This window comes from Rhineura floridana, chromosome 18 (assembly GCF_030035675.1).
Source record: "Rhineura floridana isolate rRhiFlo1 chromosome 18, rRhiFlo1.hap2, whole genome shotgun sequence".
NCBI classification, from domain to species: Eukaryota; Metazoa; Chordata; class Lepidosauria; order Squamata; family Rhineuridae; genus Rhineura; species Rhineura floridana.
In genome coordinates, this window is record NC_084497.1 from 17,509,512 (window position 1) to 17,531,275 (window position 21,764).

A 21,764-nucleotide genomic window follows, 5' to 3' on the forward strand; every position below is an offset into this window, starting at 1 on the left:
CGGAGTTCAATTCCAACGAAAGGAGGAAGTCGAATCTCCGGTAAAAAGGGTGGAGGTCCACTCAGCCTTCCATCCATCCGTGGTCAGCAGAATGAGTACCTGGCATACGCTGGGGGGTAAAGAAAGGCCGGGGACAGAACTGGCAATCCCACCCCATATATACGGTCTGCCTAGTAAACGTCACAAGACGTCACCCTAAGAGTCGGAAACGACTCGCACTATAAGTGCGGGGACACCTTTACCTTTACCTCCCATGCATTAGCTCACTTCAGAGATGTGAAATGTCTGCACTAAAGGGTGTGAGAAAGCACAAAAGCAGACTCCTTAATAGGACCCAGAGGAAAAAATGTACAGAATCTTTGGAATGTACTCCATCTTATCTCCTGAGCCCACCGTTGCCTGGGAGGAAGGGCTCTAGCTCAGCATCTGCTATGCATGGAGAAGAATCCAGGTTCAATCCTTGCCATCTCCAGGTAGGGCTGGGCGAGTCGTGCTGTCTGAAACCCTGGAGAGCCGCTGCCAATCAGTGCAGACAATACTGAGTTAGGTGGACTGAGGGTTGAACTCCCTGTGTACCTCTGATTTTGAGCAGCTGATAAATGAGCAATTCCTTCGTTTTCAGGGAAATAGTAAAGTAAGTCGTTCCTGACAGCTGCCAAGAAACAAAACGATGGTTTGCTTGGATTAGCCATTGCTGCTGTTGTTAACGGATTATTTTTTTAAATCCTCAAATTTTGCCAGTGTCTGATAGAGTCTGCAGACCAACTAGATTACCCAAACCCAGCAGTCAGGTGTCAAATTGGTGCGTACGGCAAGTCTATTGCTTTATGTTACGTGTAAATAAATATGATTTGGCTTCCATCTGTTGTTTGTAATTTTTAGTATCTTGCACATCTTCACATACTCTGATCATACTTGCACCCAGGCATAGTTCATAGGGATGAACAGGGACCATTGGTGGAAGGGCCATAGCTGCATGGTAGAGCATCTGCGTTGCATGCAGAAGATCCCAGGTTCAATTCCTGGCATCTCTGAGCAGGGCTGGGAACATACCCAGAATGGAATCCTGGAGAAACCCCTGCCAATCAGTGTTTATAATACTGAGCTAGATGGACCAGTAAGTCTGACTCTGGGCTGGCTCCAGGCATGCCAAAGCCCTTGGGCACCAGCCTGCCCTGGGCCCCGGCACACTCATGCATGCACCACCTACCTCTCCCTGAAGAGCCCCTTCTTAGGGTGGGTAGGTAGCGCTCCCTTCCACCATGCGTGACACATTGCTGGAGGGAGTTCCCAGGCATCCCCCCACTGCTGCGCAGGCTTGCAACAGCCACCTGCAACATGCTCCATCTACCTCTCCCTTGAGGTAATGCTGGTTGCCAGGGCGTGCTGGGCATGCTGGGGTCTGTTGCGCTGTGGGCACAAACCTGCTATCAACCAAGATGGGGGCCAAGGTTTCTCTTAAGAGCCTGATGCCTCTGCTGCCACCTTGGTTGATGGCACACATGCGTGCTATGCGCACATGAGCCCATGCCTATCACATGCACCATCAACCAAGATGGTGGTAGGGGCATGAGCCCCTTAAAGAAGCCTTTGGCGCCATCTTGGTTGATGGCAGCCCTGCATGCGCAGCAGGAGACAGGTAGGTGGAGCGAGCAAACGGGTGGCCAGCCTGGAAGCTCCCTCCCTGCGATCCGCAGCAGGCAGCCTGCTGCAAATTGCAGGAGAGCACTACTCTCCTTACCCTAACGAGGGGCCATGGGGCCCTCAGCCAGGGCCCGACCTGGTTGCCCTTTGGCGCCAGCCCTGGTCTAACTCTATATATGGCAGCTTCCTATGTTTGCTCCATCCAGGGCTTAGTGAGACCAACCCCACCTCCCATTGTGACCAAAAGACCTTGCTTCCTGGGAGAAAGTAAAAGGGTGAGCTCAGCAACAGCAATGGAGTGGGAGCTAAACCTGTTTCTTGCCCCTCCGGTAACCCCAGCCATTGAAAATGGGACCCATTTTGTTTCTGGCAGTACTTCCAGACTGTCAATATTCTTTGGGGTGATTCTATCACATTCCAGAACTTAATATGCTCTGTTGCAAATCCAAATCTAGTGCAACTAATCTACTTTTAACCCCCTGCCCCCGACTCTTTGCAGTTTGTCATGGGAAAATGCATTGAAAAGCATGGGGTGAACAAATGGGGAGGATGCATAAACATCTTGCAAACAAATCTGGATGAGTGTTCATTGTATAACTCCCCCCCATAAACAAATTGGAACAAATGCTCAATTGTTGGAACAAATGCTCAGTAAAGAATGGATAGCATCTAACCTCCCCATATGCTGGGGGTGGGGAAGCTTTTTGGTGCCATGGGCCAGATCCTTATCAGGATCTGCCTCATGGGCCAAATCACATGGCATCATTATGACATATGATTGGCAGGTGAGCAGGGGTGCCCACCTCTCAAAATCCCTTGAGCTTCTCTTAAATCTCGGCAACGGCGGACTTAAAAGGAGGAGGAGGAGGGAGATTTGGAAAAGCTGCTTCCAAGTCTCCCTCCTACTCCTTCAAGTCCCCAGTTGTGAAGAATTAAAAGGAAAATGTGAGGAGACTTGGAAAACACTTTGCAAGTCTCCCCCTCCCTCTTTAACTCCTCGTTCACAGAGACTTGAGAGTAGTGCAGGGAGCCGTGGGAAAACTTTAAGACAGCCCCTGCTCTCCTGTTTGAGCAAATTGGAGGGTAGGAGCTGTTTTAAAGCTTCTGCAAAATCCTCTTTGAAGTAGCTTGCACATGTGCGATGCTTCAAAGGGCACTTTTTCACAAAACGTTCATTCCTACTCACCAGGTGATTTAGCCAAGGCAGAATTAAATGTCAGTAGTGACATCAGTTGGTGGGTGGGTGTGGTTTGGGGGAAATGGCCTCATGGGCCAAATTGGACTCCTGGGCTGACCCAGAGGCCGGAGGTTCACCACTACTGCCATAAGTTTTGTGCAAGCTAATCATGATGCTCAGTCAGTAAGTTTTATGGAGGGACACTTAGTCTAGACCAGAGTGTGACAAAAGGCTGGGAGCTCTGGTAGATTATCATCATCATTATGAATATAATACCATCAATGGGTTGTAAACATGTGGCCCTCTAGATGTTGGACTCCCAAAGCCCACCAGCCCCAACCAGCATAGCCAATAGTCAAGAATGATAGGAGTCTAGCAACATCTGGAGAGCTACATGTTCTTTACCCCTGGTTAAGGAATGGGGTAGTTCATGTCTCCATATGTACCTACCCATTCATTAAAATCATCAGTGGAGGGCCTCCTATGGGTGCCTCTCCATCTGTGGTCAATGGGTTGTATCCAGTGCTAGCCCTGCTCAGACCCACTGAAATCAATGGATGTGACTTTGGCCCCATCTGCGCTCTACATTTAAAACTGTACCATGTCACTTTAAACAATTGTGGCTTCCCAATAAGATTCCTGGGAACTGTAGGGAACTGCTGAGAGTTGTTAGGAGACCCCTATTCCCTTTACTATTCCCTATTCCCTGGTCTGGTTTAACAATCAATGCCTCTTTCCAAGTAGCCCAGTGGGTTGCATCCAACTAGGTCTACTTAGAGTAGACCCACTGAAATGAATGGGCCTGAGTTAGTCATGTATATTAATTTCAGTGGGTTTACTCTGAGCAGGACTAACATAACCCAAGAGACACCCAATGAGAGAAAAACAACACTACAAAAAAACCCACCATTCAAATACACAATAAAACCATCCCATTAAATCAGTGCCACAATTAAAACAGGACATTCAGGTTGAGAGATCAAAGGAATGTCAGAGTGAATAGGTGTGTCTTCGAAAGTGGTGGAATGTCGATACCAAGGTGGGAATTACGGGGCCATGGCAAGACTAACCAGGCTCCTTTTGTTGATCTTAATGCGCTCAGCAAATAATTGAAATGTCTCGCCTGTCTTTCAAGTAACCTGGTGCGCAGTTGTTTAGGGCTTTATGTGTACAAGCTAGGTGGCTATAGACAGCTAGTGCACGTCCATGGTGTGATATATGCCTGATAAAGGGCAGCTCTCACCACTAGGGATGGGCAAGAAATTTGATTTGGTTTGCACTGAAAGACGAATCTATAAAATGTGCACATTCCAGAACAACGTGAGAACCAAGGTGCAGCCATCCTTCGAAATTCGCATTTTTCCGAAATTTGCAACGGTGTTGTCCAACCAAACAAGGTTTACGCAGATGCGTATGTTAGGAGAAAGTGTGCATAAAAATATATGAGTGAAAATAATATACAAAAATACATTATATCGGGAGAAATTGCTTGCGATCACGTGTTCATTAGTCAATAGTAGGCAAAAATGTGTTTATTAGGAGAAATTCGCCCTAAAATGCTGAAGAATTTTCATTTTTTAAAAAATCACAATTTGCTGGATATATGGAAAAGATGAGAAACTCAGAGATCCAGACCCTTACACACGCACCGTGTGCGCCTGCGCATAGGATTGCGGCCTTAAGCAGTCAGCCTGCGAAGGCCCGACTCCCTCCGGTTGCCACGGTAACCGGGCTCCCGTGCGCCCCCCCCAAGGAAGGGAGAAAAGCGATCGATCAATGGCTCGGCGTCCAGCTTCTCTCGCCTGCGCCTGAGCTTCTGCGGTCGGCATGGCGCTCTGCGCAAAGACCAGGCGGCTTGGCCCGGCTACTTCTTCTCCACAGCAAGAACAAGGGCGGCCGAATCGAACGCTGGTGAGGACTTGCAGGTACGCTCTCTCTCACTCACTCGCTCACTCCGGGCGGAAGAAGGTAAGTGGACGTCACTTGAGGTCCTCACTTCCCGGAAGTGCTGAGGACTCTTTCTGGTAGGCAGGAGGTGACTTTCTCGCTATGCCTTATGGGAGAAGGGGAGAAGGGAGGCTGCTCGGTTCGCAGTTGGGTTTCTAGAGACGGCGCTTCTTCACGCGTCCATTGCCTTAGCGTGTTGCCCCCTTATAACAACAACCCTGTGAGGTAGGTCAGTGGGATTAGTTTCTTCCCATTCCCCATTTCTCTGTCTCTCTCCCCCACAATTCCCATATTGTAATTAAGGGGAATAATTAGTTATTTGCAAGGTGCTTTCCAGTGTTGGAATTGCGTTACGCTTCTTAGCTTGGCGTCCATCTCACAACAACCTTGTGGGGTAGTTCAGGAGATTAGCTTCTTCCCATTCCCGATCTCCCTCTCCTCTCTGGTTGGAGTTGGGGAGAATTATTAGCGCTTTCCATCCTTCAAAATTGTGTTATGGCTCTTCCCTTGGTCTCTCTCTTGCGACAGCCCCGTGAGGTAGGTCAGTGTGATTAACTTCTTCCCATTTTCCAATTTTCTTCCCTCCCCCCCAACCCCCTTTGTTAGTTTCTGTCTACAAAGTGGTTTCCAGCATTGAAATTGCTTCATGCCTCTTTTCTTGGGCTGCCTACACATTTAAAGTGCATGACTTCCCTCAGAGAATCTTGGGAAATGTAGTCTATCCCCCCACTCAGCCCCCAGCACCGTTAACAAACTGTAGTTTCCAGAACTGTTTGGAGGGATGTCATGTGCTTTAAATGTATGGTGTGTATGCAGCCTCTCTGTCTTCCCTCCCCCACCCACCCCGTTGCATGCTGCAGTTGGGGAGAACATTTAGGGTTTCCAAAGCTCTTGCTGGTGTTGAAATGTCTTAATGCCTCTTATTTTGGGGTCCGTTTTACAGCAACCCTGGGAGATTGGCCAATCCCATTTTCTCCTCTTCCCCTCCCCTCCTGTTGCTCCTAGTGAGAGTAATAGCATATCTGCCTCCAACAGCACTCTCTGAATACCAGTTGCTGGGAATCACAAGTGGGGCATGAGTTGCTGTTGTGCTTAGGTCCCGCTTGTGGGCTTCCCATAATGAGCACATGGTTGGCCACTGTGAGAACAGGATGCTGGACTAGATGGACCACTGGCCTGATCCAGCCGGGCTCTTATGTTCTTATTGGTGTGGGATTTTTTTTAGGGTTGAAAGAGCTTCTCCTAATACTTTCTAGTGTCTATATCAGGTGTGGGTAATGCTTGGCCCTCTAGATGTTGCTGAACTACAACTCCCATCAGCCCCACCAAGCATGGCCAATGGCCAGGGATGATGGTGGGAGTTACTGTTCAGCAATATCTGGAGGGCCAAAGGCTCCCCATGCATGGTTTATATGTTTTGTGTCTCTTGTCTTGGTGCCCATCTTGTTATTGCTGTTATTTAGTCACAGCGCTTATACCCTACCTGTTAGGCAAAAAGTCTCTTTGAGTGGAATGGCCTACAAAAGCTGCTTTTTAAGGTTGGTGCCTACCCTTAAGCTCACAGTATAAAAAGCAATGACACACAAGGGAAAGGGAATTGGGAGGGAGGAGGGGAAAGCAAGCTCGCATACAAGTTCTTAAAGTTACAGCCACTGGTTGTCTTGCCCTTGATAGAGAACAGTGCCTTCCCCAAAGCACTCTTCTCCCAGATTGGATCCAGGAGCAGAGCAGGTGGTAACATCCAGGGCAGGAGGACAGGGCAGTTTTCCAGGCAGCTGACTTTTCATTGGTTTATTGGATTCATGGCCCATCCTTCCTCCCGAAGGAGTCCGTGGGGGCAAACACAGCAATGAAACAATTTAACATCGACAACAAAAAACGGTTACAGTTTTTTTTTTAATAAAAGCTACAGTTGATAAAAACTGTTACAGTTAAAAACATTATCTCCAGGTTGCCAGGGACAGTCTCTGTCAGCCTTCAAATGCCTGGGCAAACAGAATGTTTGCAAATTCCTCCTAAAGGTCAGTAGTGACAGAGACAGATGCACCTCATTGAGAAGGGGGGGGATTTCATGAACAGAAAGCCACCTCTGAAAAAAGGCCTTGCAATGAGTCAATGCCGAATGGGCAGTCTTGTCGGCATCCCTGTGAGGAAGGGCAGTGGTAATGAGCTTCCTCCCATGTTCCTCTCATCCCCACGTATTTGCATAGTGTTTTTTACTGTAGAATGGGCTTCACCTAGGGGTTTCTAGGTGCTGCTGCTTATGTGGTATCTTGGTGTCCACATTGCAGCTCTGGGGGTGGGGGGAGAGGGATTGTATCCTCCTGCCTTCCCTTATCACAGCTGGGAAGAACAGTAATTGCATAGTGTTTTCAAGAATGAAAAGCGCTTCATGTCTAACTGTTACCTTGGTGTCATAGTTAAAACAGCCTTCAGAGGCGGGTTGATAGTTATCTCTCATACTGCTCATTGGTGGGGGTGAGACCTAGAGGGTGCTGGTGGCAGCGGTTTCCTTATGGGGCTGTGTAGTGAATCCTGCACATCATCATTTTAGGACAGAGAAGAGGAGGTAGTTTACACAGCACGAAATTAAACTATGGAATTCACTCCCACAAGTGGCCACCAACTTGGATGGTTTAAAGGAGGATTAGACCCATGGATGACTGTGGCTTCTAGCCAGAACGGCTGGGCTCTACTCCCACTGCCAGAGGCACTGTGCCTTTGAATACCATTTGCTTGGAATTGCAAGTGAAGAGCTATTGAACTCAAGTCTTGTTTGTGGTAGCTTGCTATAGGCGTCTGGGTTGGCCACCGTGAGAAAAGGATGCTGGACTCAATTGGCCTTTGGCCTGATCTACCAGGACTCTTTACATTCTTATGTCTGGTTGGCTTTCATCTGACTGAGTGGGGCTCTTCCTATGTTACAGTGCTTTTGAGCATTCAAAGTGAGTCATATCCATTATTCTCTTGCCAAGTGTATACTAAACCTGTTTTGCTTGCCGATATTATACTAATACTATCCTCCATATTGCATTATATAGCATTTGTATAGTGCTTTCTAGTGTCAGAGGTTCTTTACATCCATTATCTTATTGTCATCCTTACAACAACGCTGCAAGGTAGGGTAGTAAACCCTCTTTGCTTATTTGACAGGGAATGGCTCTCCGCAGACCGCCAAGTGAATTCATTGGAGATACAAGATTTGAATCTGTAATTTGTTCATTTGTGGCTTAATCTCTTGCCTTCTATGCTGCACTAGCTGTCGTGCATAGTATTTCATGTTGCAAAACTATGATTAAACCAACATTTATTATTTGTTGTTGATGAAGTGGGTTCTGACTCGATAACCATGATAAGTCTTTAAGGTACCAAAGGTGTTTCATTGTTTTTGTTGCAAGAACACAGAGATTGTCAGCATGGCTGAGGTCTTCCCCAAAGCCTTATCCCCTGCCCCCCGCCTCACTGCTCTCTTGGTGATGAGGTGGTATGGGTGGTTACCTTTTTCTGCATTGATAGAGGTGAAGGAGGATGTTGGAAGAGTGACACTCATTCCCACTTCCTCTTCCAGCTCCATGGCCTTCTGAAGACTCACTGTTACTGGATCTGACTTTTACTCAGATTTCTTGGAAAAGTGAAGTGTGTGGGAACTCACACCCTCTCTCTGTATGGGGGCTGATCCAGGAGAGGGGGAGATGATAAGTGACCAGAAGGGGTGGCGCCCATGGCCCTTGCTCCAAAACCCAAAAAGTGCTCACAGGCAATAGCGGATGATCACTATTCTAAAATGTGGCCCTCTGTAGGTACTGTTGAACAGTATTTCCCTTGCTTTGTCTGTTCATTACCAATTGGGAGTGGATCATGCCCACTCTGATTGGATCCTTTGACCTTTGACTGTATTGCTGTTATTATTTATACCCCACCTTTCCTCCAAGGAGCTCAAGGTGGTGTACAAACATGGTTCTCCTCCGGTTATGTGTCTTATTTGGATACATAATTCTCTGGCATTTCTGGGGCTTGTAGACACTCTTTCCCTCCCCCTTTTTCCACTGGCCCTTTGTTAGGTTGAAGTTGTATCTGTATGCAAGCCACTCACTTCTCTGTGGATCTGCCAGTTTAGGAGATCATTTCCAGTATTTGATGAAGGCTCTGCCCCGTTAAAGCTGATGTCTCAACCAATTTTTTAAAATCTTCAGTCCTGGTGATTTTACCACAACATAAATTCCAGAAAGGTGGATGTGCTAGCTATCTTGTATTTCAGATTTGGAGGTGGGGGAACTGCGACTGAGAGAGAACAGGTAGACCAGATTTTAAGTGAACAGTCTTCTTTTTCTTTCATCCTGCATTATTTTTAGAGATCAAGGTGTAGCTTGGTAATGAACAGCATGAACTAGTAAGTCTCTCTTTGAAATCTCATCTCATTAACAGAAGTATAGTTTCCAAATCCCATGAAGTACTAGTTCCCCTCTATTTGGCACTAGTTAGGCCTCATCTTGAATACTGCGTCCAGTTCTGGTCTCTGCACTTCAAGAAGGATGCAGACAAACTGGAAACAGGTTCAGAGGAGGGCAACAAGAATGATCAGGGGACTGGAAACAAAGCCCTATGAGGAGAGACTGAAAGAACTGGGCATGTTTAGCCTGGAGAAGAGAAGACTGAGGGGAGATATGATAGCATTCTTCAAGTACATGAAAGATTGTCACATAGAGGAGGGCCGGGAACTCTTCTCGATCGTCCCAGAGTGCAGGACATGGAATAATGGGCTCAAGTTGCGGGAAGCCAGATTTCGACTGGACATCAGGAAAAACTTCCTAATTGTTAGAGCCATACAACAATGGAACCAATGACCTAGAAAGGTAGTGGGCTGTCCGACACTGGAGGCATTCAAGAGGCAGCTGGACAGCCACCTGTCGGGAATGCTTTGATTTGGATTCCTGCATTGCGCAGGGGGTTGGACTCAATGGCCTTGTAGGACCCTTCCAACTCTACTATTCTATGATTCTGTCATTCTATGATTCATGGGGCATGACTTTAGGCTCCTTTTGGCATCAGCCCTAGTCTGCAATGTGGTGGTAATGATAGAGCTTCTAAACAGATTTGCTGTGATGATAATATATGTCAAGCCTTTCAAAATCTTGAAATGCAATATATAAATTTTGAACTGGAGCCAGAAAGCTCCACAGCTAGTTTTGTTGAGCCAAGAGCGGGTTGGAATTTTGTGTCATCCAACGCTGTTGAAAACACACTTGCCTTGAAATTGAGGGAGGGGGATGCTCATCAATAATCTGTAGTAAGTGAGAGAGAAAGTGAGGAAGCCAAACCTGGGTGTTCATAAAGTAACTCTTTGGACCTTACTCACTAAGCAGCAGCATTGCGCCATCCATATATAATAGTGGTGTAACTGAAAATAAAACTGACCCCCTGCCTTTGTAAACAAATACAGAATTAAGGTCACAATTGCAGAAACACAAAGCACTCCAAAATGTGCCCCCTCATTAATAACAGTAATTAGAAGATAACAGAAACTGTGCCGAAGTCTGCACTTCTCCCCGTGAGCAACTGGAGCTTAGATCCTTGAGTTGGTGAAACTGTGGCCTTCTGATAGCCGGCCTGTCGTGGGTAACCAGCTAGCTGAAATAATCTGGAGTAGCCTTCCTCTAACCTGGTGCCCTTGAGATATTTTGGACTACAACTCTCATCGTCCCTGGCCATTGGCCACACTTTCTCAGGCTGATGGGAGTTGGAGTCTGACAACAGGTCCTATTTGTGTCTTGCACTCGGGTCCTGCTTGCGGGCTTCCCCCAGGCACCTGGTTGGCCACTGTGAGAACAGGATGCTGGATTAGATGGGCCACTGGCCTGATCCAGCAGGACTCTTCTTATGTTCTTAATAGCCGGATGGCACCGCGTCATGGAAGGCTATTTTGGAGCAGCCATTTGATTTTTCTGGCCGTCTGTTGCCTGACTGCAGAATTATTCCGACTCTGCTTTGAGTCTGGATATTGATCCTAGGCCTTATCACGTGGCGGTGACATCACTAGTGTATACCAGAGCCTGCAGTGACCCTTGTGCAACCTTTGGGCTACTGGAATAACTTTTTGGAGATACTGATACTTCACATAGCATTAACATGGTGGTGTGCTTGTACAGTTGTGCTAAACAAGAGTTCAGTCATGTTAAAATAGATCTGAATAGATTTAAGGCATCGGAAAGTTTTCTGGAAAGCCCGTATTACCGGCAGGGACCCACTCTTTCCCTAGTTGCGAGTCCGCAACAGGGCTACAATATGTGGCTGGACTTGGTAGCCAGGGATAATACCTAGTAGCCAGGAGGAATATACTGGGCACAGTGCGAATTCTGCGTTTTCCTATTGAGCAAGGGCAGCAATTCCCTGCTCTTGTCTTCTAAGAAATTAAACACCGTCTCCCACCCCACCCCACACATGCTCCCACGAAAGTTCATCAAGAGTAGAAAAGCTGTGGGGCCCTCCAGCTCTTGGCCTTGATTTCCCCGTGGCTGCACCCAACATAACCAGTGGTCAGGAATGATGGGAGTTGTAGTCCAGCAACATCTGCAGGGCCACAGTGGCTTCATTCCTGCTCTATGCAATTCAGGACACAGGAATTTTCATCAAAAAACCCAGTCCTGTTTTTTCATAACTGTAGCCCAGAAGCTCGTAACCCCCCCCCCAAAAAAAACTTTCCACCTTCTTTAAGCGGGCTCTCTCTACTTTTGCACTGACTTGTGCATAAAGCTTAATTTGTGCCTGAGCCCAGTCCAGCCAGCCAGAAATCCACTCCAGATGTTCTTTCCTTCCTTGAGGGAATTCATCTCATTTTTGTCTTTTTTAAAATCTGTGCCAGGTCAGGATAAGGGCTGCTGGAGTGATGTTGGGGTTGGGCTGAAGGGGGGGGGGGAGAGAAGAAAGGTAAAACAGAGGCAGCTTTTCGTTTGCAGCTGAGGGGTTTGCAGTCTGCAGAGAGTACATCTGGGGAAACATGCAGGGACTGGAGAAGGGGGCTGCACCTTAGTGAGGCACAGAGCCAGGAAGAGCAGCAGGAAAGGAATTTAAAAATACTGCAGCTAGCTCCCTTCTAGTCAGGCCCCATCTGCACTATAAGTGTATAGCAGTATTATACCACTTTTAAACAATCATGGCTTCCCCCAAAGAATCCTGGGAACTGTAGTTTATGAAGGGTGCTGAGAGTTGTCAGGAGACCCCCTGTTCCTCTTGCAGAGCTACATTTCCCAGAGTTCCATAACAATTAATTCCTCTCCCCTGGGAACTGTGGATCTGTGATGGGGGAAAAAAGAGGTCTCCTAACAACTCTTGGCACCCTTCACAAGCTGTACTTTCCAGGATTCTTTGGGGGAAGCCGTGATAATTTAAAGTTGTATGGTACAGCTTTAAACGTGCAGTTGGGGCCTCAGTCTGTGGTAGGATTGGGGGTGGTGGTGGTAGAATTATTGACTCGGAGGCAATGACTGGTCTGGCAACCTTCGAGCTTAATAGGAGAAACTCAATAAGGGAATTACTTGTCAGGGTGTTTTTTAAGGAGTAAAATGCTACAAATACTTTGGAATGTAGGAAGCTGCCTTGAGTTGGGCTATTGGTCCATCTCCCTGAGTATTGTCTGCACTGGCTGGCAGTGGCTCTCCAGGATTCCAGGCCAGCCGTCGGCCATGGAACCTGGGACCTTCCGCATGCAAAGCGGATGCTCTACCGCAGAGCTGCAGCCCTTGCGCTTCTTGCCAGAGGCTGCTGGGCAGAATTAAAACATAGTCACTGTGATGATGGTGACCATAACTCATCAGCTTCTGTGTATGTTTGCTTGAGACTAATTGTCCTCCTTCTGAATTTCACGTAGATCCCTCCTTTAGCTATGGAAGAGAGCAACCAGGAATGAGAGGGAGATCCTCTCCAGCCTCTCCGAAGAAGTAGTCATGTTGGAGGGATTGGTAGCCTGGGTTCTCAACAACTACCTAGGCAAATATGTCAGCAACCTGAACACGGATCAACTGTCAGTAGCTCTTCTAAAAGGTAAAGTGTATGAATGTTGTTAAGGGGACTGATGTCATTTCATTTAAAGCCTACCATGCATTAGTAATGGTCAGCTTTCATGTTCTGCCAGAGAACCAGTTTAGAAAGGTAGCTGGAATGTAGGAGAACTAGGTTCAGATCCCCACAATTAATTTATTTGAAGCATTTTTATCCCACTCTTCAGCAGAGCTAACTGGTGTCAATGATAGGTTCCTCCTTGACCTCAGGCTTATATTGTAAAAGGCACAGCCCAAAACTAAAAGGTACTTGGAGGCAGGAGGGACAAAGCAAACTCGGGCACTAGTTCTTATGAATAGAGTTCTTTTAATGAGCAGCTGGAATGGAAACATTTCATGGAGGAGATCTAGAAGTCACTGGCCTTTCAGCAGAGCCAGGCCCTGCCATTCTGTCTCTCCCCCACCTCCCATGTCCTGATGTCTCTGAAGCTTTGGGCAAGGCGCCATCTCTTGACTTAATCTATCTTCCATTGTTGTTATCAGGCCAAATCACCACACTGAGATTCTTGGAGGAAGGGCAGAATGCAGATGTAACCTCTACCTTTTGAGATGTTTAATTGGTTTGATATCATTCAGACTTGGGGTTTTTTTTGTGTGGACGGTGAGATGTTTGACTGATCTGTGATGATATATTTAATACCGATCTCATTACGCCACTTCTCTGTGTGATGAGAAAGCAGCGCTCTCACCAAGGATATCTTTGGAACCCCCTCCCTTCCAAAATCTACTGTTTTGTTCCTGCAGGTGCTGTAGAGTTGGAAAATTTACCGTTAAAGAAAGAAGCCTTGAAGGATTTGTTGCCATTTGAGGTCAAAGCTGGTATGTATTTGGATGGCTGTTGGGAGTATTATGTTTGCTGGAACATCTTTTAAAAAGGTTCCTAGTATAATTACCTATTGACTTTGGGGTTATAGTGACCTACTAGGAAGGGACGAAGCTTCCAGAGGTGACACACCTGCTTTGCACATGCAGACGGTCCCACGTTAAATCCCAGACATCTTCAGGTAGGGCTGGGAATGTCTCCTGCCCGAAACCCTGGAGATCCGCTGCCAGTCAGTGTAGACAGTACTGAGCCAGATGGACCAATGGTCTGACTTGGGATAAGGCATCGCTTCTTATGCTCCTTTATGTTTAGGGAAAAGTCATTGCTCAGTGGTTAGAGCTCCTGCTTACATGTAGAAAGTCCCAGGTTCAGTCCTCAGCATTTCCGGGTAGGGTTGGGAGAAACTCCCTGCCTGAAATCCTGAAGTGCTGCTGCCAGTCAGTGTCGACAATACTGAGCTAGACATAGACAGCTTCCTATGTTCCCAGGATGTCTAGGAATTTATTCAAAGAAAGAATAAATTGGCTGTGAAACTTGGTGGCTTCAAGTGACATAAATGACGTGATCATCCCATTTTGCAGCAATGCTTGTCAACAATGTCATGTTTATATTTCTCACCGTATGTACAGGTGGGGAATATAAATGCAGCGCACCTGATCGTGAGCTCTGCTGGCACTCCGCAGGGACACTTGGATGGAGTCCTCTTTTGTTGAACTGAATGAGTGAAGCGCCACAGAAGGGGGAAAGGCCTTCCTATATGCTCAAATACTGAACTTGTTCTCCTTGACAATTGTAGGTTTTATTGGCAAGATAACACTACAGATACCGTTTTATCGCCCCCATGTTGATCCATGGGTGATATCAGTGTCAAAATTGCACCTTATTGGCTCACCGGAAAAGCAAGAAGATTTTGACGAAGAAAAAGAGAGGCTCTTTGAACGAGAAAGCAAGAAAACTATTTTACGAGCGCTGGAAGAAAAATGGAGAGTGAGTCGCTTTGGGGTTTTAAATGGAACTCCCTCTGCACCAAGCTGCTTCTAGGTGTGTTGTTACCTTCACACTCACACGAGATAGGAACCCCATCTCTTTCTTTTTCAGAAAGAACGGGAGCAGATAGCAGAATCTTACTGGTATTCAGTCACTGCGTCTGTCGTCGCGCGGATTGTAGAGAACATCGAAGTAAGTTGGGTTGGTGGGCAGTCTTTTCTCTAGTGCGCTAGGTTTTTTTATTAAGTATAGAATTACACCCCCCCCCCCCACACACACACTTAACCTGTGTATGAGCAGATAAAAAGCTTCCTTCTCACTGAATCCATTCTCACGCTGTAGCAAGTGCGGCATATAGGGGAGGAAATTTTGTGAGTAGATATGGGTGTATATAGGGCTAGGAACAAAGAAACCTGCTTTAAACTGAGTCAGACCGTTGGTCCATCTAGATCAATGTTTTCTGCACTGACTGGCAGCAGCTCTCCAGGGTTTCAGGCAGGGGTCTCCCCCAGTCCTACCTGGAGATGCCAGGGATTGAACCTGGGACCTTCTGCATCCTTTAAAAACTTTAAAAAATAGGGAAATTAGGCAGCTATAGTGAATACACCAGGGGAGCGGGAGACCTGACCTTCTCTCTGAGATACTGTGCTGCCCTACAAATTTGTAAAAATGTCAGTACAATTTGTGTGGGTCTTTCACAGTCCAATTCATTTCCTGTGTAGCTTGGAAGAATTTGGTAACATGCACAATTTCCCCGCTTTTTAAAGTTTAATAGAAATATCTGTTGGCTATAGATATATTCTAAAACCGCAAGGCTTTTTAGCCTATTGGTGAATTTTGCTGCTTTTTAATCCAGGTGGTAAGAAATTGGATCCTGTGCAAGTTTGCTGAGAATGGATTGATCATTTGCATGCTTATTGAGTTCAGTGGGATTTACTTCCCTGCAGTCATGCTTAGGATAGGTGAAACTGACCATGGGAGAGGGGAGGGGAAAGGCACATTTGAACATTGGAATGCTTGTTGAGTTCAGTGGGATTTACTCCTGTGCAATCATGCTTAGGATAGGTGAAACTGACTTAGGGGAGGGGTAGGTAGGGGAGGAAGAGGAGTAGATTGGGTCAGTGAGCACTGGGCAGAGGAAAAGCCCCTTACCTTTCCAAAAGGAAACCATTGAGAATAGTATCATTGTTTTTATTTATTTATTTATTTATTTAATTACACTTTTAAACCGCCCTATAGCAACGAGCTCTCAGGGCGGTGTACAGCAAGATAAAACCACATTTAAAAACTAACAAGTGTGGATTACAGCATACAATATAAAACATATTTAAAAACAAAATTAGAATACAAATTAAAATAAAAATTACAATTATAGTTAAGTTTAAAATAAAATTAAATTTAAGCTTAAAATGCCTGGGCGAAGAGGTAGGTTTTTACCTGGCGCCGAAAAGATAACAAAGAAGGCGCCAGGCGTATCTCATCTGGGAGGGCATTCCATAATTCGGGGGCCGCCACTGAAAAGGCCCTAGATCTAATTGTTGTTCTCCGGGCCTCCCTATGAGTTGGGACCCGGAGAAGGGCCTTAGATGTCGAGCGCAGTGAATGGGTAGGTACATAGCGAGAGAGGCGTTCCATCAGATATTGCGGTCCGATGCCATTAAGGGCTTTATAGGTAAGAACCAACACTTTGAATCTGGCCCGGAAACATATAGGTAGCCAGTGCAGTTGGGCCAGAATAGGTGTTATATGGTCGAATTTCTTTGTCCCAGTAAGAACTCTGGCCGCAGCATTCTGAATCGTCTTCAAAGGTAACCCTACGTAGAGTGCATTACAGTAATCCAATCTAGAGGTTACCAGAGCGTGAATAACTGAGGCGAGGTTCTCCCTGTCCAGATAGGGTCGTAGTTGGGCTACCAGCCGAAGCTGGTAGAATGCATTCCATGCCACCGAGGCTACCTGAGCCTCAAGTGACAGGAGTGGATCTAATAAGACCCCCAAACTACGGACCTGCTCCTTTAGGGGGAGTGTAACCCCATCCAGAGCATGTCTGACATCAACCACCTGGGCAGATTACCCCCCACCAACAGCATCTCAGTCTTGTCAGGATTGAGTTTCAGTTTATTAGCTCTCATCCAGTCCATTATCGCGGCCAGGCAGCGGTTCAGTACATTGACAGCCTCACCTGAGGAAGATGAAAAGGAGAAGTAGATTTGCGTATCATCAGCATATTGCTGAAAACGCACTCCAAAACTCCTGATGACCTCACCCAGCGGCTTCATATAGATATTAAAGAGCATGGGGGACAGAACTGAACCCTGCGGGACCCCATATTGGAGTACCCAGGGACTCGAGTAATGCTCCCCAAGCATCACCTTCTGGAGGCGATTCCCAAGATAGGAGTGCAGCCACTGCCAAGCTTTCCCCACCTTTTTATTCTACAGCAGACACATGTAGTCTCCCAGCCAAATTTAAATCAAAGCTGACCCTGGCCACTTCCAGAACATCCCTTTATTCCACTTGAAACAGTCATGGCTTTCCCCAAAGAATCCTGGGAAGTGTAGTTTGTGAAGGGTTCTGAGAATTGCTAGGAGATGCCCATTTTCCCTTGCAGAGCTACAATCCCCAGAATTCTCTGGAAAGAGGGGCTGACTGTTAAATCACTCTGACCACTCGAGCTCTGTCAGGAATAAGAGTCTCTTAACAACTCTCAGCACCCGTCACAAACTACACTTCCCAGGATTCCTTGGGGGAAGCTATGACTGTTTCAAGTGGAGTAAATATCTGGCATGGATGTGGCCCCCTGATTAGCAAAGCCAAACAGCTGTTAGCCTAGCTTTTAAAACGCTGACAGTTAGTTCTTAGTGAGCATGTCTGTGCTTATCATAGACTCCAATATTAAATGAAAAAATGCACGGCTGATTTTTAATTAACTTTTAAACTGCTGAAGATGAAGGTCAGAGTATGGGGCAAGGTCAGTAATCGGATTACAGGTACTCTGTGAACATGGCTGATTTTTTAATTAATTTCAACATATTATGAGACCACTGACAGAAAAAAGTCCAGCAGGAGTCTGGATTATTTTACTCTTTTTTTTAGACTTTGAAGTCTAGATTCTCTGTTTTGTGTATCGCCATGAAAATCTCGAGGATTTTAAGCAAGCGTTTCTGAGTTTAGGACTGTAAGTTTTGTAAGTTTTTGTTTTGAAATTAGGTTATGGGAAGCAGCAGAATGGCATGGGGGGTATTTTCGATTTAACATGGTAAAATGTGAAAAATCTATGCTGGCTATAGTATACAGCCACTCTCGTGTTTGTATAATATAAGGGAGATGCCCTCATAGAGTTTAAAACAGAGATGAGGAACTGCTAGCCCTTGGGCCAGATGTGGCCTTTGGTGCTTCCCTATCTGGCCTGCAGCATCCCCTGTGCCCCTCCCCCACAGCAATTAAGCTTGAAAAAAAAAAGCTTTTATCGTACCCAATAGAAGGCTTCTTTCACCCCTAATTGCACCAGGGGAGGGGCATTTTGTTTTTTGAAATGTTGCAGCTTCGGAGGCTTGTATGTGCGCTTGCATGTGGGGTGTGTGGCCCCTGCCCCAGGGCCGAAAAGGATTCCGCTGCACCTTATTTAAAAGATTCCCTCGCCCCCTGCATCTGTCTGTGCACAGAGTGTCTGGTGTGAAATGTGACTGCAGCAGCATTCCTTTGTTTTGTAAATGCATCATTGTTTCAGAAGGTGGATGGAAGCTATATAAGCTGGTACATCACAGAGAGAGGCTGGATAGAAATAATGTTAGGAGGCATAGAAGAAATCAGTGCAAGCAGGACTCCACAATTCCAATCAACATATCGAGTGTTCTATCACTCTGTGGCATGGGTGATGAGCTCCCGCCTTCCTCCTGACCTTGGAGCTGAGGGAGGATGCGGGAATTGCTCCCACAGTGATGCTGTGCCCGAGAGGGGCTTGAAACATCTATGAAGCCTGATGCAACTTCAAGAACTGTCTCCGATCCCCTTGTCCAGCTCCAAGCTACAGTGGAAGGCTCAAGTTTATTTTTGGCAATCTGTTCCTTGCAGTGCCTTGGGATTGAAGCATCCTTGCAGGAATGACTCCCCCTCGCCCCATTCCCTTTGAAGCTGGGGAGAAGAGCGGTGGATTTGCCTTAATCTCCGTCTCAGTTTTTCAGAGGTCCAGCATACATTCGAGTACATGATCCCTGTTGTCATGGGAAGGGACGGAGTCCTGGTGGCCACAGTTTTTGGGCGGGGTTGGCTACCAAGGCCAGCAGAACAACAACAAAAAATAAACACTGGATTTCTTTACACAAAAGTGTCTTGGGTGTTAGTTCATTTTGAGTGGCAGGGAGATGATTTTGGTGGTTCTTTGGGAGAAAAGAAACTCTTCCAGTAGCAAACCATGAAGGAACAGCAAAGTGGTTTATGAGTGAGAATGTGACAAGAGTAACATGGGCAAAAACTATGCAATGTAAGCCAGATTGGAACCTTTGGTCCTGTTTGGTGACTGGCTAGCAGCTCCCAATTTCATTCATTATGTCCATTTGTATGTTTAAATTGTTCCTTATGATACATTTGCACCTGTTAACTGACTTGTTACCTGTGAACTAAAGAGAATGTCTGCTTCTCACTCGTTTCCCTCTTCAGTTAAACATTCAAGATGTCCACCTGAGGTTTGAGGATGGCATCACAAACCCTTCACAGCCGTTCGCATTTGGAGTCTGCATAAAAGATGTATCCGTGCAAAATGCTGTCAATGAGCCGGTGAGTAAATGCCATCGTCAGAGAATTGCATCGACGAAGGTGTTTGTGTTGTTTGTGTTGCGTGAGTGTTGCAGGGTGAGGTGGGGAAGGGGCTTTTTTTTTAAACGCCACCAGTTTCCATCGATGGAATATGGAGCAGAAGAAGTTTGCATTTAAGCCAAAAAGGTGTTCACTCAAGAAACAATGTCATCTTAGGTTGGATTTTGTTACTGAACTGGGGCAGGGAGAGATTAAATGGCAATATGCAGACAAACTGGAACAGGTCCAGAGGAGGGCAATGAGGATGATCAGAGGACTGGAAACAAAGCCCTATGAGGAGAGACTGAAAGAACTGGGCATGTTTAGCCTGGAGAAGAGAAGACTGAGGGGAGATACGATAGCACTCTTCAAGGACTTGAAAGGTTGCCACACAGAGGAGGGCCAGGATTTCATCTCGATTGTCCCAGAGTGCAGGACACGGAATAATGGCCTCAAGTTGCAGGAAGCCAGATTTCAGATGAACATCAGGAAAAACGTCTTAACTGTTCGAGCGGTACGACAGTGGAACCAATGACCAAGGGAGGTGGTGGGCAGTCCCAATACTGGAGGCCTTCAAGAGGCAGCTAGACAGCCACCTGTCGGGGATGCCTTAATTTGGATTCCTGCATCGAGCAGGGGGTTGGACTCGATGGCCTTATAGGCCCCTTCCAATTCTATGATTGTATGAATATTTACAGAGGTTAGATCAGCTAGTGAACCTGGTGTTTTGCTTTGTTTTGCTTTCCCTTGTAGCGAATGATTCGGTTCATGCTTTCACCTTTTATCAGTAGCCTTCAACCTTTTCAGATTCAGAACCCACCTTGAACCCTAACATGTGTTTGGGGACCCATTTCTTAATTTTTTATTTGTTTAGTCACATACTGCATCAAGTTGAGGTTTGGTAGTGGATCCTGACCCACTAGTTGAAGACCAGTGCAGTAGAACTTGTTTATTGACTTTTGCAGAGTGATCTGAGTGACTCAGTGTGTAGATGTGCACCATAATGCTTAAATTATTTTTTTATTACATTTATATTCTGCCCTTCCTCCCAGAAGGAGCCCAGGGTGGCAAACAAAAACACTAAAAGCACTTCAAAACATTGTTAAAAAAAGGCTTTAAAACATATTAAAATAACACATCTTTAAAAACATATTAAGCAAAACATCCTAAAAACATAATGTATTTAAAAACATCTTTAAAAACATATTAAAAAGCAATCCAACAGAGACTGGGAGAAGGTCAACTTAAAAGGCTTGTTAAAATAGGAAGGTCTTCAGTAGACGCTGAAAAGATGACAGAAATGGTGCCTGTCAAATATTTAAGGGGAGGGAATTTCAAAGGGTAGATGCCACCACACTAAAGGTCCACTTCCTATGTTATGCAGCATGGACCTCCTGATAAGATGGTATCTACAGGAGGCCCTCACTTGCAGAGCGCAGTGATCGACTGGGTATATATAAGGATAAGATAATCTTTCAGGTATCTCGGTCCCAAGCTCATAGGGCTTTCTACACCAAAAGCAGAACCTTGATATGAAGAAGACATTTCTGATCCCTGTGGGGTAACCCAGTCGTTTTGGGGACTATCAGTGGTATATCTGCAGAACCTGTTTATTGGGTTGTATCCAATGTTAGCCCTACTCAGAGGAGACCCTTTGAAGCTAATGAACATGGCAAACTTAGCTTCATTAATTTCAATGGACCTATTCTGAGTTGGGTGCAATCCCATTGTTTTTAGAATTTGAGAAGAGACTCTATTGTGTTTTGTTGAAACGGTTTTATTGCTTTTGGTTTTTGTGTTCTGTTTTCATAGTTTACAGTGCTGTGACGGCTCGATGCTATGAAGCAGCCTATATACTTGTTAAATAAAATAAGGAATGGAATAACGTGTCCTAGCTACTTGATAATGTGTGTCTGTGTCTTTTCTGTGGCTTGAAACCAGTTTTTTTCCTTACTGTTTTAAGGTGGAGGACCTAATGAAGAAAAAGCAGCTGGAGATTGCTGACTTCAGCATCTACTGGGATACTGATTGTGCTTTAATGGGAGACCTGCCACCTGGGGAGCTGCAGGTATGGGCTTTTTTATGTGTGTGAGAGAATGTCTGTGTATTTATAGGAATTAACTGGCATGTGATTTCCAGGAAGCAATGGATCGAAGCATGAAGAGCCGAGACCATAACTACGTCATGGAGCCTGTGCGTACCTCTGCTCTTCTCAAAAGAAACTGTTCTAAGGAGCCCTTGAAATCGCGGAATACTCCACGGCTGGAGTTTGACATTCAGCTGGAGACGATACCGCTGAAACTTTCCCAGGTAAAAGCTGCTTTGAGGAAGCTGCTCT

At 46.0% G+C, this 21,764-nt stretch overlaps 1 protein-coding gene across 8 annotated transcripts in view; it reads left to right on the forward strand.

The window, feature by feature from the left end:
* Window positions 1–4,660: 4,660 nt before the first annotated feature.
* Window positions 4,661–21,764, forward strand: part of VPS13D (vacuolar protein sorting 13 homolog D) — a 191,541-nt gene continuing 174,437 nt past the window's right edge. For 4 of the 8 annotated variants that reach the window (XM_061602191.1, XM_061602199.1, XM_061602196.1 and 1 more), the window contains exons 1-8: window positions 4,856–4,993; window positions 12,633–12,805; window positions 13,567–13,641; window positions 14,442–14,632; window positions 14,744–14,824; window positions 19,292–19,408; window positions 21,390–21,494; window positions 21,566–21,736. In XM_061602191.1, coding sequence (XP_061458175.1) covers window positions 12,709–12,805; window positions 13,567–13,641; window positions 14,442–14,632; window positions 14,744–14,824; window positions 19,292–19,408; window positions 21,390–21,494; window positions 21,566–21,736 — 837 coding nt within the window. In that variant the 5' untranslated portion in view covers window positions 4,856–4,993; window positions 12,633–12,708. Of the gene's footprint in view, window positions 4,747–4,768; window positions 4,790–4,855; window positions 4,994–5,229; window positions 5,306–7,693; window positions 7,714–12,632; window positions 12,806–13,566; window positions 13,642–14,441; window positions 14,633–14,743; window positions 14,825–19,291; window positions 19,409–21,389; window positions 21,495–21,565; window positions 21,737–21,764 lie in introns of those variants that run through there. The other 4 variants (XM_061602192.1, XM_061602194.1, XM_061602193.1 and 1 more) reach the window with 4 other exon arrangements.